Source organism: Hyaena hyaena, unplaced genomic scaffold (assembly GCF_003009895.1).
Source record: "Hyaena hyaena isolate Hyena2069 unplaced genomic scaffold, ASM300989v1 scaffold_504, whole genome shotgun sequence".
Taxonomy (NCBI): Eukaryota; Metazoa; Chordata; class Mammalia; order Carnivora; family Hyaenidae; genus Hyaena; species Hyaena hyaena.
Genome location: NW_024081137.1, coordinates 585,599 through 599,576, shown reverse-complemented (window position 1 = coordinate 599,576; position 13,978 = coordinate 585,599). Strand labels below are relative to the sequence as shown.

The window sequence follows — 13,978 nt, the reverse complement described above, 5'->3', positions numbered from 1 at the left end:
AGCTGTGAGGACAGGAAGAGGTGACAGGGAGAAGGTAAATCCTAAGTAAGAACTTAGGTCTTAGAGCTGGAATTGCATTCAGCCCAAAGCCTCTTTTCCATTTTTCCTACTTGGGTTACAATGAAGAGGCTTTGTGTAGAGCAGGTCTTAGTTCATTAAATTAGAGTTATGAGGAAAGCTGACGAGACACCAAAGAGAGAAAGCAGGAGCCCAACAGGAAGTGGGTAAATAAATGAAAGGCAGAGATTGGCTAAGGTGGTCAGCCCAGTCTAGATTGCTTCTGGCTTTGTACCAGTCTCATGCGTGCCTCACTGGGACCTCTCACTCTCTTGAGTCTTGTAATAGGTGCTTCCTCATGCAGGGAACTGGCCACGTTGAACGTACACACTACGCAACAAAATATGAAGAGCCTGTCCGTGAGAGTCTTAGATCTTCTGGGTAAAGAGGTGCAAGTGTCTGCATAGTTAGGTGACCACCTTTGATGTCATCTTTTCTCCTTCCTGAGGAACAGTTAGATGACCCTCATGGAACAGAGAGTGTCACTTACTGCCACGTGGATGATCATAGGTTTTATACAAAAATATATTTAGAACATACTGTAAAAGACCTACTCACAAGGACATAAAAATACTTCTATGCAAAGAGTCAGAAAAAAATGGTAAGCTTGAATTGAAATTAAGTGGCATATTCATTTATGAACACTGAACCCCAAAAAATATGAGGTTTTTCCATTTTGGAGGATCCATTTTGGAGGACATATGGAAATCTCCAGGCTTTTCTCAGTCTCCCTATATGGGAAACTTAAACTCCTCTCCCATTTGGTGCTTCTTTCTGCTTATGATTCTCAGTTCAGACTGTTTCTCTAATGCAGCAATAGGAGAAAAAAGGTAGTTTAGGGCTATTCTGGAATATAGGTCTTTCTGGTCGAACCAGCAAAACAGGTGTCATACCTGCTCTGTTAGGGACCTAAGTTGACCTAATGGTACTTAGATAGACCCTCTCCACAAACTTCTTAGTCTTTCTTCTAAAACATTGCATATTTCCAAATGAGGAAAAAAAGCAAAATAGCTTTCTGTCCAGGAATACTCCTTTGTAAAGGCCAACTTCAGACCTGACAAAGATGCCTTCAAAGAAAGCAGTCATCTGTGAAAGCTAGGGGCATCGGGCTTGACATTGACAGAGGAGTGCAGACTTAACTTTTCTATGGAAAGGTGACTTTGGTCATGAGTCTTCCATTTGCATTAATCAGGAGTAGTCTTTATAAAACAAAACAAACAACCTTCTGCTCCATGCCCCAGGCAGCTTCCTGTGTAAAGCAATCTGTGGCAGCTAGTCAGGTGTTCAGGTTGGAATTTTCCCCTTGAACTCAGCTTGTGGGACTTCTTGGATCTTCTTACTGAAACAGTTTACAGCGCTCTCATTTAGGCCTGCTCTTTCTTTTCTGATGTTTCCCTCAGTTTCTTCTTTTCTCAGATCCCTCTTTAGAGGATCATTTTGGATGGGAAAAGTCAGGCATAGGCAGAAAACAATGTGGTGTTTTCCATCACAGCCTGGAAAAGCAATAATGGGTGTAGGTGCTCCTGGGTATGGAGAAAGGAAGCATAAATATTCACCAGGTGTCTGCGTGCAGTGTGTTGCCTTAACTTTCAGAGAAACCCTTTACCCTTCTACCACTGTACTCACCTGGTAGTCATTTTCAAGAACTAAAATGTAATGAGCAAATTGTTTCATTTACAGACAAGGAAACTTAAGGACGAAAGGAAAATTAGCAGTGGAGTCAAATCCTGTCCACTTTTTATTTCCGTCTTTAAAGTAAACCTTATTTCCCCCCAAATTAAAAAAAAATAAGAGTTATAGCCGCTTAATGAAAAAAATTCATATTCAGCTTTGTACAGTGTTAAATTCATAACTGTTATGCCCAATGAAATACCTTTGTAACAGTGCGTTCAGACTTAAAACTAGGCATGTTGAAAGAAAGGTTCCCACCTAGCTTTTTCTCATGCATGTAAATGTAGTGCAAGCCTCCTTTTCAAGGAGCTTTATGTGGTTGGGTTGGCATTGCTTAATCAACAATTGAAAAAGTTAAGCATAACCTAGAAGTCATTTAGAACTGTGAGTCACTTTCCTGACAAGCCAATAAGGCAAGAGAACCTGGGTTGCAAAACAATTACTAGCCCAGCCTGAGGGACCCTGGAAATATATTACAAGTACCAGTTAGGGAAACAAAGCAGCAGTGTTTTACGAAGCTGCAGAGAATGAGCTAAGGTTGCTAACCAAACAAAATAACTTTACACTGACAATGCCAATTTTTACATTTGTTTCAGAACAAGGGACGCTCAAACCACCAGAGGTAAGATTAACATTTAACATTTTTTATATAACTTTTGCTTTTCAGGTTGTTTGCTAACCTAAGCAGGCTTGAGCTTTTTAAAATGCTAAATGTGGGGTCTTAAAGTGGATAGAAACAGAGCTGGAGCAACCAGGTGCTTATGAATGGAATGCATAGGTTAAATCAGAGGAATTCTCAGTCACCGTCTGAAGATCTTAGGTAGAGGGAAAATGTGAATGTTTAATCAAAGAATGTGTGTGATATGGAACATCACACTTAGGTACTTATTCAGGTAAATTTCAAATATTGTAGCAATGTGTGGCCCTAATATCGGGATACTTTTCCCTAATTTCCCGCAGAATTCCTCAAAACCCTGAGGTTTGTAGAACTTAATGCATCTACATTAATTTCTTTGGAATAAATATCTTTGATCCTACGGGTACAGAAGGAAGGTGGCCCTCACCCCAGGGAGCTGGTAGATGTGTCCCTGTCATGAAACATCACATTGCTGCCCAACGTTTGCTAGTCCTGAAAAGTTCTAACACTATTCATCCCAGAGTATGGTTTCGTGTCTCTAGTAGTTGTCTATTTGAGCACAAACATGATTTGTATCATGTTTTATTGATCAAAGCAAGATCTGATAGCATTTCCTCTCAGCTTAACACAGTCTGAGGTCTAATGGCTTAGAGTTAGGTGATCCTTGTCACCTCTCGGAATAAAGCTATTTTTAAAAAAAATATATGAAAGAATGGGAAAGATGACAGATTCCAGACAACCATTGCCTTGGCCTTTAACCAAAAGTAGCAGATTTCTCATTTGACCTCCCAAAAATATCACAGAGAAAATTTAACTATAAAATGTATGTGGTTGGTTATGTGAATCAAAAGTATAATAATTTGAGAATTTCAGAGTAAAAGAATGATGAAAATACGTTCTATACAAAATTATTTTAACATAATAATTCTGTATCATTAAGAGTGGTATCATATTTTTTAATAGGCTGGCGTTCGTATTGGTTAAAAATAATGAAAAGTACAGTAAGATCAAATAAGTAATTATTTCTGCTGCTCTTTTGCATAAGGGCATAACTTGCCCATACAGGGCATCAAGAGTGTGCTATGGGGATGCTCTTAGGCACTTCTTCAGTGTTTCAGTTAAGAATTATAGAGTCTAGAATCTAGATCAAGGACTATCTTAAAAATAGTTCATGCAAGTTTTTCTAGGGCTAAAATTAATTAATGTGAAGTTTATTTCACTGTTGTCAGGTCAGATGTTGCATCAGAACTGTAAGGATGCTGCCAGTGAAAATCTTGGAAAGAAGCCTGCTTTCTGTTACTCTCACGCTTCTTTAGATTATTGAGACTGAACTCTGAACTTTAACAAAGTATTACTTTACATTTACCCTATTAGATACATGTATTATTTTTCTTTCAAAGAAGATGATTTCACTTAAGTAATGTGAAGTGGGTGTATTTACAGAAAGTGTGCCAATAAGAAGTGGTTAATAATTTTCACATGATACTAAATAATTCTCTCCAGGCATTTTATCCTTTTTAAAAAATTACATGGAGGCCTATTATGAAATAAATTAATTTTCATGTTGACTTTTAATGCAGCATCAGTGGTTTTGCCACTTGCTAAACTATTGACTACAAAAAGTACAATTTTTATTTAATGTGTGATTCTGCTAATCTTTATTTTGGATGCATAATTATAGTAAGCTCTTATACTACCCAATCCGTTTGGAGACCTTAATTTGGTTTAAGGAGAAGGATAGCAAAAGAACGTTAAGAAGCATCTTTCACTTTATGCTTCCCCACGAAGACTGGAAGGTGGTTTAATTCTCTAATGCAGGTGCTTGGTATGATGTTCAGGAGTCTTCCCGGTAGTAAATAATAAAACCCTTTTGTAAGCTCTGTCATCTGTTCTTGCCCCCTCTCTTGAATATCTTTCTCTCCATATACCGGTTTGTAGTCCTATTCTGTTCCCCTTTCAGTAGCTATGATTGTGACCTTTTAAATTTTAATTTTACACTTTATTCTTAAGGTAGGTCAGTTTTCAATAGCCACGGGATCTATAGGCCTTCATGACCACACCTGGCATGATCATCCCGTGGTCTATTCTGGGGTGGACCTTCAGAAGCTGCCTCTAGCTGTGGGAAGTAAGATTATCATTACCTGTCTATTTAACACACTTGCACTTTAAATCCGTTCCTTACTTTTTTTTTTTTTTTTACCTTTAAGACAGAGGAACCAAAGTCACTTCCATAGCAAATGAAACTTTTGCTTATTTTATTGATAAAATCAACAGAGAATTAAGCTTATCCCAAGGGGCAAGAAGAGATTCTTGGATGATAAAAATATTTCTTTTAGAGAAAGACAAGGTAATAGGTAATGAAGCAAGAAATAACTCAAGAGCTGCTAAAGTTAGGCTGGTGGGTTGTTCCCTCCCATGCCCCTTTCTAGTTTGATCAAAGAAGATTGAGAAAGTTCTAACACCATTTCTCCTGATCTCACGGGGCTGCACTTGACAGCTCCCAGGGATTGCTGCTGGGTGTGCACTCCTGTTTTCTCTCCTCTCCCTGCGGAGGACAAAAGCTCTGTCCCAGGCTTTTGAGAATATAGGTGGGGGAGGGGAGTATGGGGGATGGAATATGACAGAATGACCATTGAAATTAGCATTTTATTTTTATTATTTTTATATTTTTATTTATTTCTAGGAGAGAGAGAGAGAGAGAGAGACAGCGTGAGCAGGGGAGGGTCAGAGAGAGAGGGAGATACAGACTCTGAAACAGGCTCCAGGCTCTGAGCTGGCAGTCAGCACAGAGCCCGACGCGGGGCTCGAACCCACGAACCGCAAGATCATGACCTAAGCGAAAGTCGGACGCTTAACCGACTAAGCCACCCAGGCGCCCCTGAAATTAGCATTTTAAAATTGTTTAAATAGGGTCTGCTAAATATTTACAAAATTTTTTACAATGTAAAATACTTTTCAGGTGCTTAAAAATTTTTTTTAATCTTTATTTTTGAGAGAGACACAGAGACAGAGAGTGTGAACTAGCAAGGGGCAGAGAGAGAGGAGGGCACAGAATCCGAAGCAGGCTCCGGGCTCTGACCTATCAGCACAGAGCCCAACGTGGGGCTTGAACCCATGAACCGCGAGATCATGACCTGAGCTGAAGTCAGATGCTTAACTGACTGAGCCATCCAGGCACCCCTAGTTCCTTTTAAAGTAAAATAAATCTCCAAAGGCATTTGGTCTAACTAGCTGAAATACTGTTTTTTTTAATACAGCAAATCGTAATTCCACTCATGCTTCCTATAGAAAAATTTGTTTTCAGGGCCACTGATTTTCAGGAGGAAAAACCTAAAACATAAGCAGCAGGGCAATAAGTTTAGAAAAATAGTTTCTAATTTATGTGCATGTAAACAGTCAAAAACACCATGAAGTTAATAGTAGTGATGATGATAATAATAGTAGTAAAGTTGTCACTTGCTGTGTGGCCAGAACTGTTCCAGGCATTTCACCTGACTCATTTACTTCTCACTACAGATGCTGTGAAGTAGGTGCTGTTATTATCCCCATTTCATAGGTGAGAAACCTGAGGCACAGAGATGCTCACAGTCCAGCAGCAGGTGCCAACTGACAGGATCTGAATTTGAACTCAGGCAGTCTGATTCTAGAATCCATAGTCTTAATAATTGTACCGTGTTCCTCTGTCTCTGTCTCTTTTTTTCTTTTTCTTTTTTTTTTCTTTTTCTTTTTTATTTTGATAGAGTGCACCCACAAGCAGGGAAGGGGCAGAAAGAGAAGGAGAGAGGATCCCAAGCAGGCTCCATACTGTCAGTGCATGACCTGAGCCAAAATTAAGAGTCAGACACTTAACTGACTGAGCCACCCAGTCTCCCTTTTCTATTTTTTTCCCTATGGTGTTATATCAGTTTCAGGTGCACAGTGCAACAGTTCAGCAGTCCTGTACGTTATTCAGTGTTCGCTACAGAAATGTACTCCTAATCTTCTTTACCTATTTTAGCCACCCCCCTCTCCTCTGGCAGCCACCAGTTTGTTCTCTGTACTTAGGAGTCTATTTGTTTATTTTCTCCTTTTTTTCTTTGCTCATTTTTGCTTTTAAATTCCACATATGAAAGAAATCATGGTATTTATCTTTCTCTGACTTACGGCACTTAGTACTGTACCCTCCAGGTCCATCTGTGTTGTTGCAAATTGTTCTCTACTTCAATCCTCACTTCAAGGTAGTATAGCATTGGTCTTGAACCTAAGTGCTCTTTTCCACATTTTAAGTCTATAATTTTTAAATGGTACTAGTTTGGGGATTCCAGGATAAGGCCCTAAGGTTTTAGTCCTTTCTTGACTCCAGCATTTTGATAGTATAAGGTGTAAGAACACAGAAAGACAACCTTTACATTAAGAAGGTGAAGGGATATGTAGGAAGTAAGTAGCAACAAGTTATCTATCATTATATATTTTCCTGTTGAAAATATTTTCAGCTGTGGTCATTGTCCTTTATAGAGAGTGCTCTACAAAACGTTGTAACATATCAAGGAGAAAAGAGATTTTCATTGAAAGCAGCTTTCTTTCGAATTATCAGCTATGAATCTTTGATTCTCACACTTCCCCTTTTTATGCCTTGGCTACCAAGAAGCCCAGAGTGACATTTTCTTCTCACTTATAATGGCTCTCTTTATACTAGTTTTTCCAGTGCAGTTACCCATCTTGCTCAACACAGGTTCAACGCCATTTTTAATGATCATACTGGGCTTTTACAAATCCATTTTGAAAGTAGTTGGGTTAAAAACAAAAATTGTAAAAATTTCTTCACTTTGCTCCCACCTTGAGAATCCTGAAAGTCTGCTAGATGGGCTTTGAGGCCATTAGGAAGGCTTTAATACACTTTTTCACCCATTTAACTGTGAATGAAAACAGTAAGAAGGGACCCTAAGAAAAATCCCTGGCTAATATGTGCTTAGCAAAGCCAAGTGTGCTCTGAATGAAACCAAGTCTCCACACACAGGGAAAAACCCCAACACACACAGAGAAAATTGCTTTTGTAAAAATCTAAGTTATGTGGTCGTTACAGACTCAGCATTTCATCCAGCTGTATAATAAAAAGTAATAATCAAGTCCTTATTAATTAGTCAGTTTACTATACTTATTAGGTGGGAATGAATTTAAATCTTTGTGAAATGGAACACATAACCATGGATTTTCAAACATTTAAATTTGTTTTGCATCTTAGTTATCATTTTTGTAATGCACAATTTTTTGTATGGCTTTAATGATAAAAATGTACTTTCATGGTTCACAAGCTGCATGCCTGTTTTGTTTCTTAAAGTATTGAGATACAAGTGACCATATTTGAAACCCCATTCTCAGTTAAATGTTAAGTCAGAACTTCAGATCTTGGTTTTGAGGTTGCATATCTTCTCTAGTCTCTGGCCTTTCGGGCCTCAAAAATAGCTGAGTTAGAGTTTTGGATATTGCCCGTCTTTGCTGAGAGTATTTTCCAACCAAGAATAGCTACTTGGTCTTTGTTCTAACAATTCCTGTGTTCATCATGAATTCCAAAAAAAAAAAATTTGGGGGGACCATAATACCCAGAGATGGCAAATGAAAAGATACTTCTTTTCGATGGTGTTATATCAGCAGCATCAATTATAGATGTTCAAGTGGAAGACTTGTTAGAGAAACAAAAAGGTCAAACTGCAAAAAGTATAAAACCACATACTTTGATCAAATTCAGTCATACTTTTAAATGGAAACAGTGCAACATTTATTGGCCTTCCAAAGTATCACGTCTTAATATAATTTTACTAATGCAAAATCTTTGTTTTGCTCTATTTCACTTTTCTGCACAGAAACGGACCAATGGACTCCGAAGAAACCCGAGACAGGTGGATCCAGGTGTGTTTGTGATTACTGGTCTGTAATCATGACTTCAGTTAAGTGATTATGAAAGTATATGGGAATTGCTGTAGAAGGTCAGACAGATTGTTGGCCTTTGTTCCCGGCAGTTGGGTATGTGACCAGGAGGCGCCAGTCTCATGTGTAAATCATTGACCTGACCATGCTTCCTGGGTCACGTGACTAGTAACCAGCAGAACCGCTGTTTACTTGCTGAACAGCCTCAGGCTTCCTGGTTAATGCCAATATATCCAACATCCTCCCCTTCTCCTTCCCAAATGTGGAAAGAAAATCATCCAAAAAGCTAGCATTTAAAAATTAGCATTTTCTAAGGGGGTGGAGGGAGTCCATAACCTATACCATGTTGATACCCTCCCCATTTGGGAAAATAGGTTTTTTTCATCCTTCATCTATACTATCTTATAATGGAAGAATGAATTTAAGGACTTGGGCAACACGTATCCTCCTTGGAGACCAATTATGTGTCTGCAGAGAGCATCCAGTTTTCTATTTTAACATCTTGAGGTTTGTCTACCAGTATATTAGTATAATTATTTTTCCACCCATTAAACCATGCCTTCCTCAGTTGAATTACTCAAGATTTGTTATGTAAATAGTCATATTTTTGTGGGTGCAGGGTGTTCATGGCTAAAGGATTCCAAATAGATGAATTTGATAATAAATCAGGTGGGACATGAAGTGACCCTGCTGGAAAATAATCTGTATTATGTGTTTTGTTTTCTCATCATAAACAGTGTTCACCTCATTGTAAAGCTGAGCTTTCAAAGCATTCTGGCTTTTAACTGAAACCACACCCTACGGTAGCCATGCCAGTTTATGAGCTGTTGGAAAAGATTTATAGGAGCTTTGTTGCCTCTGGCTAGAAATTGCCTCACTCATATCCTGACATCAGTTTAAATCTTTTAACTACACAACAAAATTGGGGCCATTAAAGAATGGGGGTTCTGGTTTATTTTAATAGTTCACACTTTCCCATCACAGAGGTTTCTACAATAATATTTTGAAGTGACTTCTTCTGTTCTGTTTAGTAGGAGTGCATGGCTGTGAAAAGATTTTTTTTTCTTCTTATTTTGTGTGAGGTGTAATTTATTTTTGTTTCACAAAATGATCTAACCTTTACAAATGTTATTTTTAAAATATTTTCTCTTTCTTCTGTGGACATTTTCATTTAATCCGTTTTCTTCCAGGGAAATGCATTTCTGTAGTGTGTCAGTAGGAACGCATTTGACTATTAACAATTGACCTCATAGCCGAATTTTTAGGAGCCCTTAAATTGTTTAAAGAGAGGTAGAGTGAATTCACAGATGGTAAGTATAACAAAGTGAACAAGTAATATAATAGTGTATCCTCAAGTTAATGGCTTTTATATGTACAACGGTTCTGGTATTCCTAATTGTCCAAATGTTAGAACTTTGTGAGGAATAAACTTAAAAATACAAGAGAAGTGGTCCGATATGTTTGTAAGGAAAAAAACATATATATATATACATACACACACACACACACACACACACCTACACACACATATATTGTATATCATAGAGTTTTCCATTAGGTATGGTAAATATATATGAGCATGTTCTCCTTTCCCTAAATTTTTGGGGGGAGAAAACAACAAAAAAACAAAACAAAAAAACAAATAGTTGATGATCTTGCTTGTTGTAGATGCTAATGTGATAACAGCTGTTTCTCCCTATAGGTGTCTTTTGGTGTGAGGCTGTTATGTGTGCAGAGTTGGTTGTCTTTTGAGTCTTTGCTTCTTTCTTTTGGCAAGTTGCAAGCGTTTTCGTTCAAAGTTAACCCTTCCTTGATCACTGCCCTGCACTGAGTTGGTCCTCATGTGACTATAACTTAGCATATTTTCACAGTTTTTACATTCACTCCAAGACGTTTAAATAAGAAATCTGTAAAATTGAGGCAGTATGGACAAGCTGCTTGCAAGGGGCATAATTTGCTGTTAGTGCTTTTACCATGGGAATTCTTTTCATCTCTTCTAGCTAATTTAGTTGACATCTCTGAGTGCAAATACACCTAGTATTTTCCAGGGCCTCACGTAGGGTGGCTTGTAGAAAAGACTGATTAACTGTAGACCTCTCATTTTGGAAAGGAACTTAATGCATAGTTGTATGGGTAGTAGGTGCCTAAGAAGTGTTTGTTAAGTGAATAAATGAATTGTTGTATGCCTTTTCTGCATGCACCGGCTCTCTTGCTTCCTCTTGCTTACCCAGTGGACACATATAGTAATGCGGCATTGAATAATCTGGGGGTAAGAAGCATGGCTCTGAGGCACAGTGACTGGGCTGGGGACTCAACTTAGATGCTCACTTGCTGTTGACCCGTGGCAATTTCTTCCCCTCTCTCTGCTGTCATTTCCTCATTAAAAGGATACTAATAATGGTACCTACCGTACAGAGGTGTGCGCATGAGTAATAAGTGTTACATGAGTTAATAGGCATAAAGCACTTTATAACAGCTCCAAGTATGTAGTAAATAATAAGGGGTGGCAATTATTATAATAATTACTTTGTGGTAGAGCAAGGAACTTAATATCAGATATTTTTTCATGTGTAGAAGAATCCATAATATTTGCCAGTTATTTCTTTGCAAACAGACTCAGAATTTTATGTTGAGTTTCCATTGAAGCTAGAAGTTACATAAACATAGTTGTTTTCAGGTTTGCAGATATTCCTTGCTGATCTGATGGGTTCCATGATATTTTGTGTATCTTTAAGAAGAGAAACAATCAGCAGTGGTGGTTGAGAGTTTTTTGGTGAAGTTAGAATAGTGTTTGTGATGGAATTAAAGAAACAAAAGAAGGAAAAACCTCCCAAGTTGAGAACACATTTGTGGGGTTCTGTTCTAACCAAGAAAAATGTGAGCTCTAAGTTTGCATTGTGTATTGTTAGCACATATAAAACATTCACTCTTTATTAATAATTGTGGTTAATCTTTATAGAAGATATTTGCAAATGGCTTTGCAGTTTATTTTTTCTTGTCTTCTATTGTGTGCTAAGAAAATTATCAATTTATGATCTTGACTGCTTTTACAAATATAGTAATGTGTTAGATGCAAATTGTGGTAGCTCTTTTGTATATCTTAAATATAGTAGGTATTTTCATCAGTTTGTACTTTTCTTCCTAAGACAGATGTTGGTTTCGGGAAAATAACACTTGTAAGAGACAGATCAATTATTTCAGGAACACGGAGGTGCTAGGCCTTTTTCAAGAACATGAGATCATAAATCTCAAAATCTGAGCACTGGTGTAATATTTATCACTAAAAGTGGCACTCAAGGTCAAAGTTACCAATTAAATTTTAATACTGAGCTTTAAAAATTTCCTTCTAAGTATGAAAGATGCAAGATTTATTTTAGTTTGCATGTGGCAAGTCTGTATACCAGGACATGTGTTATTTTCTATCAAGCCCATGTTCTTGTCTTATTTGCAGCTCTTAGCATCTTGTACTTAAGTCCACAGTCACTGGCTTTAAAAAAAAAACAAAAACAAAAACAGGCCATTGTTCTGGGTTGTGCTGCCTAAAGAGTAAATGGCAAATATTTAGGTAGCTCATTGTCTTTCTGATCATAAGTTACCTATGTGATTCATGATAACCTTGAATAGTAAATAAACAGATAATGGTTAAATGATAAAACTGTGGTTTTCATATGCTTGTTGTAACTTTTGGTTACAAAGAGAAACATGTGGCTCGGAAACATTGTCTTAGTCACTGAGGAGATGTCCTACAGTTTCTTAGCAGAGATACCTTCAGAGATGGTCACTTTCTCTTTCAGGTGGGTAGGATTGATATGTAATGGCATCCCTATTTATTCCTGTATGAAGAAAGGACTTCAAGAAATCTTTCTTTCATTTCCAGCTTCCTATATCACAATAAGCATCAGCAATATCATTAATTATAAAACATGTCCCTTTTTTTAAAATAAGGAATTTATAGTCTGCCTAAAGAAGGAATAGATATAGGCACAAAGTCTTAATTGCATAAATATATTCATATGAAATACAAATATGCATGTGAAAATACTTTAATATTATATACTATTTTATACTGATTTCACTATGCTATCGTATCATAAAAAGAGTAACCAGCCTGATAAACATGTAACAAATCTAGTGATGTGGTATGTGCAAAGAAACAAATGGAATTAGAGAAGCTCAGGTGGGCTCATATTGCTTTAAGGCTGTGTTGTCTTTATATGTTTTTATTTATATAAATAATTTTGTTACACTGGTTTGTTGTATTGAATTATAACAGTACAGCTTTCCTTAATGTTTTAATTTCAAACAATTGATGAACTCCTTCCAAATCTGAACAGAATTGATTGGTTTCTTTTAGATTGGCTTCTAAACATAATGTCAATTTGCTCTGTAGGGAAATTTTGTATTTTTAGTTTCCAACTAGAAAACATTAATGAGAAAAATAGCAGCCCAGGATTTTAAAAAATCACTTACCTAAAAGTACATTTTTCCTTTTTTATTCTGGAGACAAATGTATGTTTTTGAAGGCTTTAGTAAAATGAGCTTTTGTCTATAATAAATAAAGCATCCATAGATTATGATATTTCCATGTTAATCAGTCAGACCTACTCCTGTCTTTTCTGTCACCCTTAAAACTAATTTCTCATCAAGCATAAATACTAATCTAAATATTGGGAGCATAATTGTAAATGTGTAAAAATATATTTCACATTGAAAGAATGAACTTGAAAAAGCTGGGACAATAGAACACAGTGATTAAGATTCATTGCACAGAAATGAGAAATCCAAGCTGTGAATGAGTGCTGGAGGCCTGCTCTGGTTTTTAAAATAGTTGATTTGTTCTCAAGCTTCTATTAAATTATAGACGATAAGACTAGTTTTGCACTAAGGCAATTGATTGCCTTGCACCTTTCTCATTCCCTTTACAATTGATGACAGATTTCTGTAATGTACATCATAGTCCTGTGTTCACATCTATTTTTGGTTTGGGGAGGATTTTTTTTTTCCTTAGCATCTCATGGCAAGCTCACAGAGGGTCACTATTGCTGTTGGCTGCCAGGCTTGTGGACACCTTGCCAAGCCAGTTTTTTCCACTGCTCAGGTACTTCCAGCATAGGAACCATGGCGGGATGAGTATTTGAAGACAAACACAAAAATGCTTTAAGTGGGAAACACAGTATTAATAATATAATTATTGAAACAACAAAACATTTGGAAAAATATATATAGTACCTACCTCTGGGTCATTTTGCACTTCTAATTTATAATGCCTTTAAAAACATTTTTTTAAATGTTTGTTTATTTTGAGAGAGAGAGAGAGAGAGAGAGAAAGAGAGCGTGAGCGGGGAGGAGCAGAGAGAGGGAGACACAGAATCCGAAGCAGGCTCCAGGTTCTCAGTTGTCAGCACAGAGCCTGATGTGGGGCTCGAACTCACGAGTCATGAGATCATAGCTTGAGCTGAAGTTGGACACTCAACCGGCTGAGCCACCCAGGGGCCCCGTAATTTATAATTTCTGTTACAGTAATCATGTCTTCAGGAAATAATGTATTAAATACTTAGAAAAAATATTCTAAAAAAGAAGTCTTGAACGTGGTGAGCTGCTTTCAAAGTATTCCTTGCTTGGAAGGTCAGGATGGCCTAGACTTCCTTTGCGATATCTATGGCCCTGGTAATAAAATATTATTCCATTTTCAAAGAAAAAGAATGTGCT

General features: G+C 37.2%; 1 protein-coding gene across 1 annotated transcript in view; it reads left to right on the top strand.

The window, feature by feature from the left end:
- The window catches only part of VAV3 (vav guanine nucleotide exchange factor 3), a 353,383-nt gene that overhangs the window by 236,864 nt on the left and 102,541 nt on the right, over nucleotides 1–13,978 (top strand). Inside the window, exons 18-19 of the mRNA XM_039254969.1 lie at nucleotides 2,325–2,350; nucleotides 8,206–8,251. Of these exons, the coding sequence (XP_039110900.1) occupies nucleotides 2,325–2,350; nucleotides 8,206–8,251 (72 nt within the window). The remainder of the gene's footprint in view (nucleotides 1–2,324; nucleotides 2,351–8,205; nucleotides 8,252–13,978) is intronic.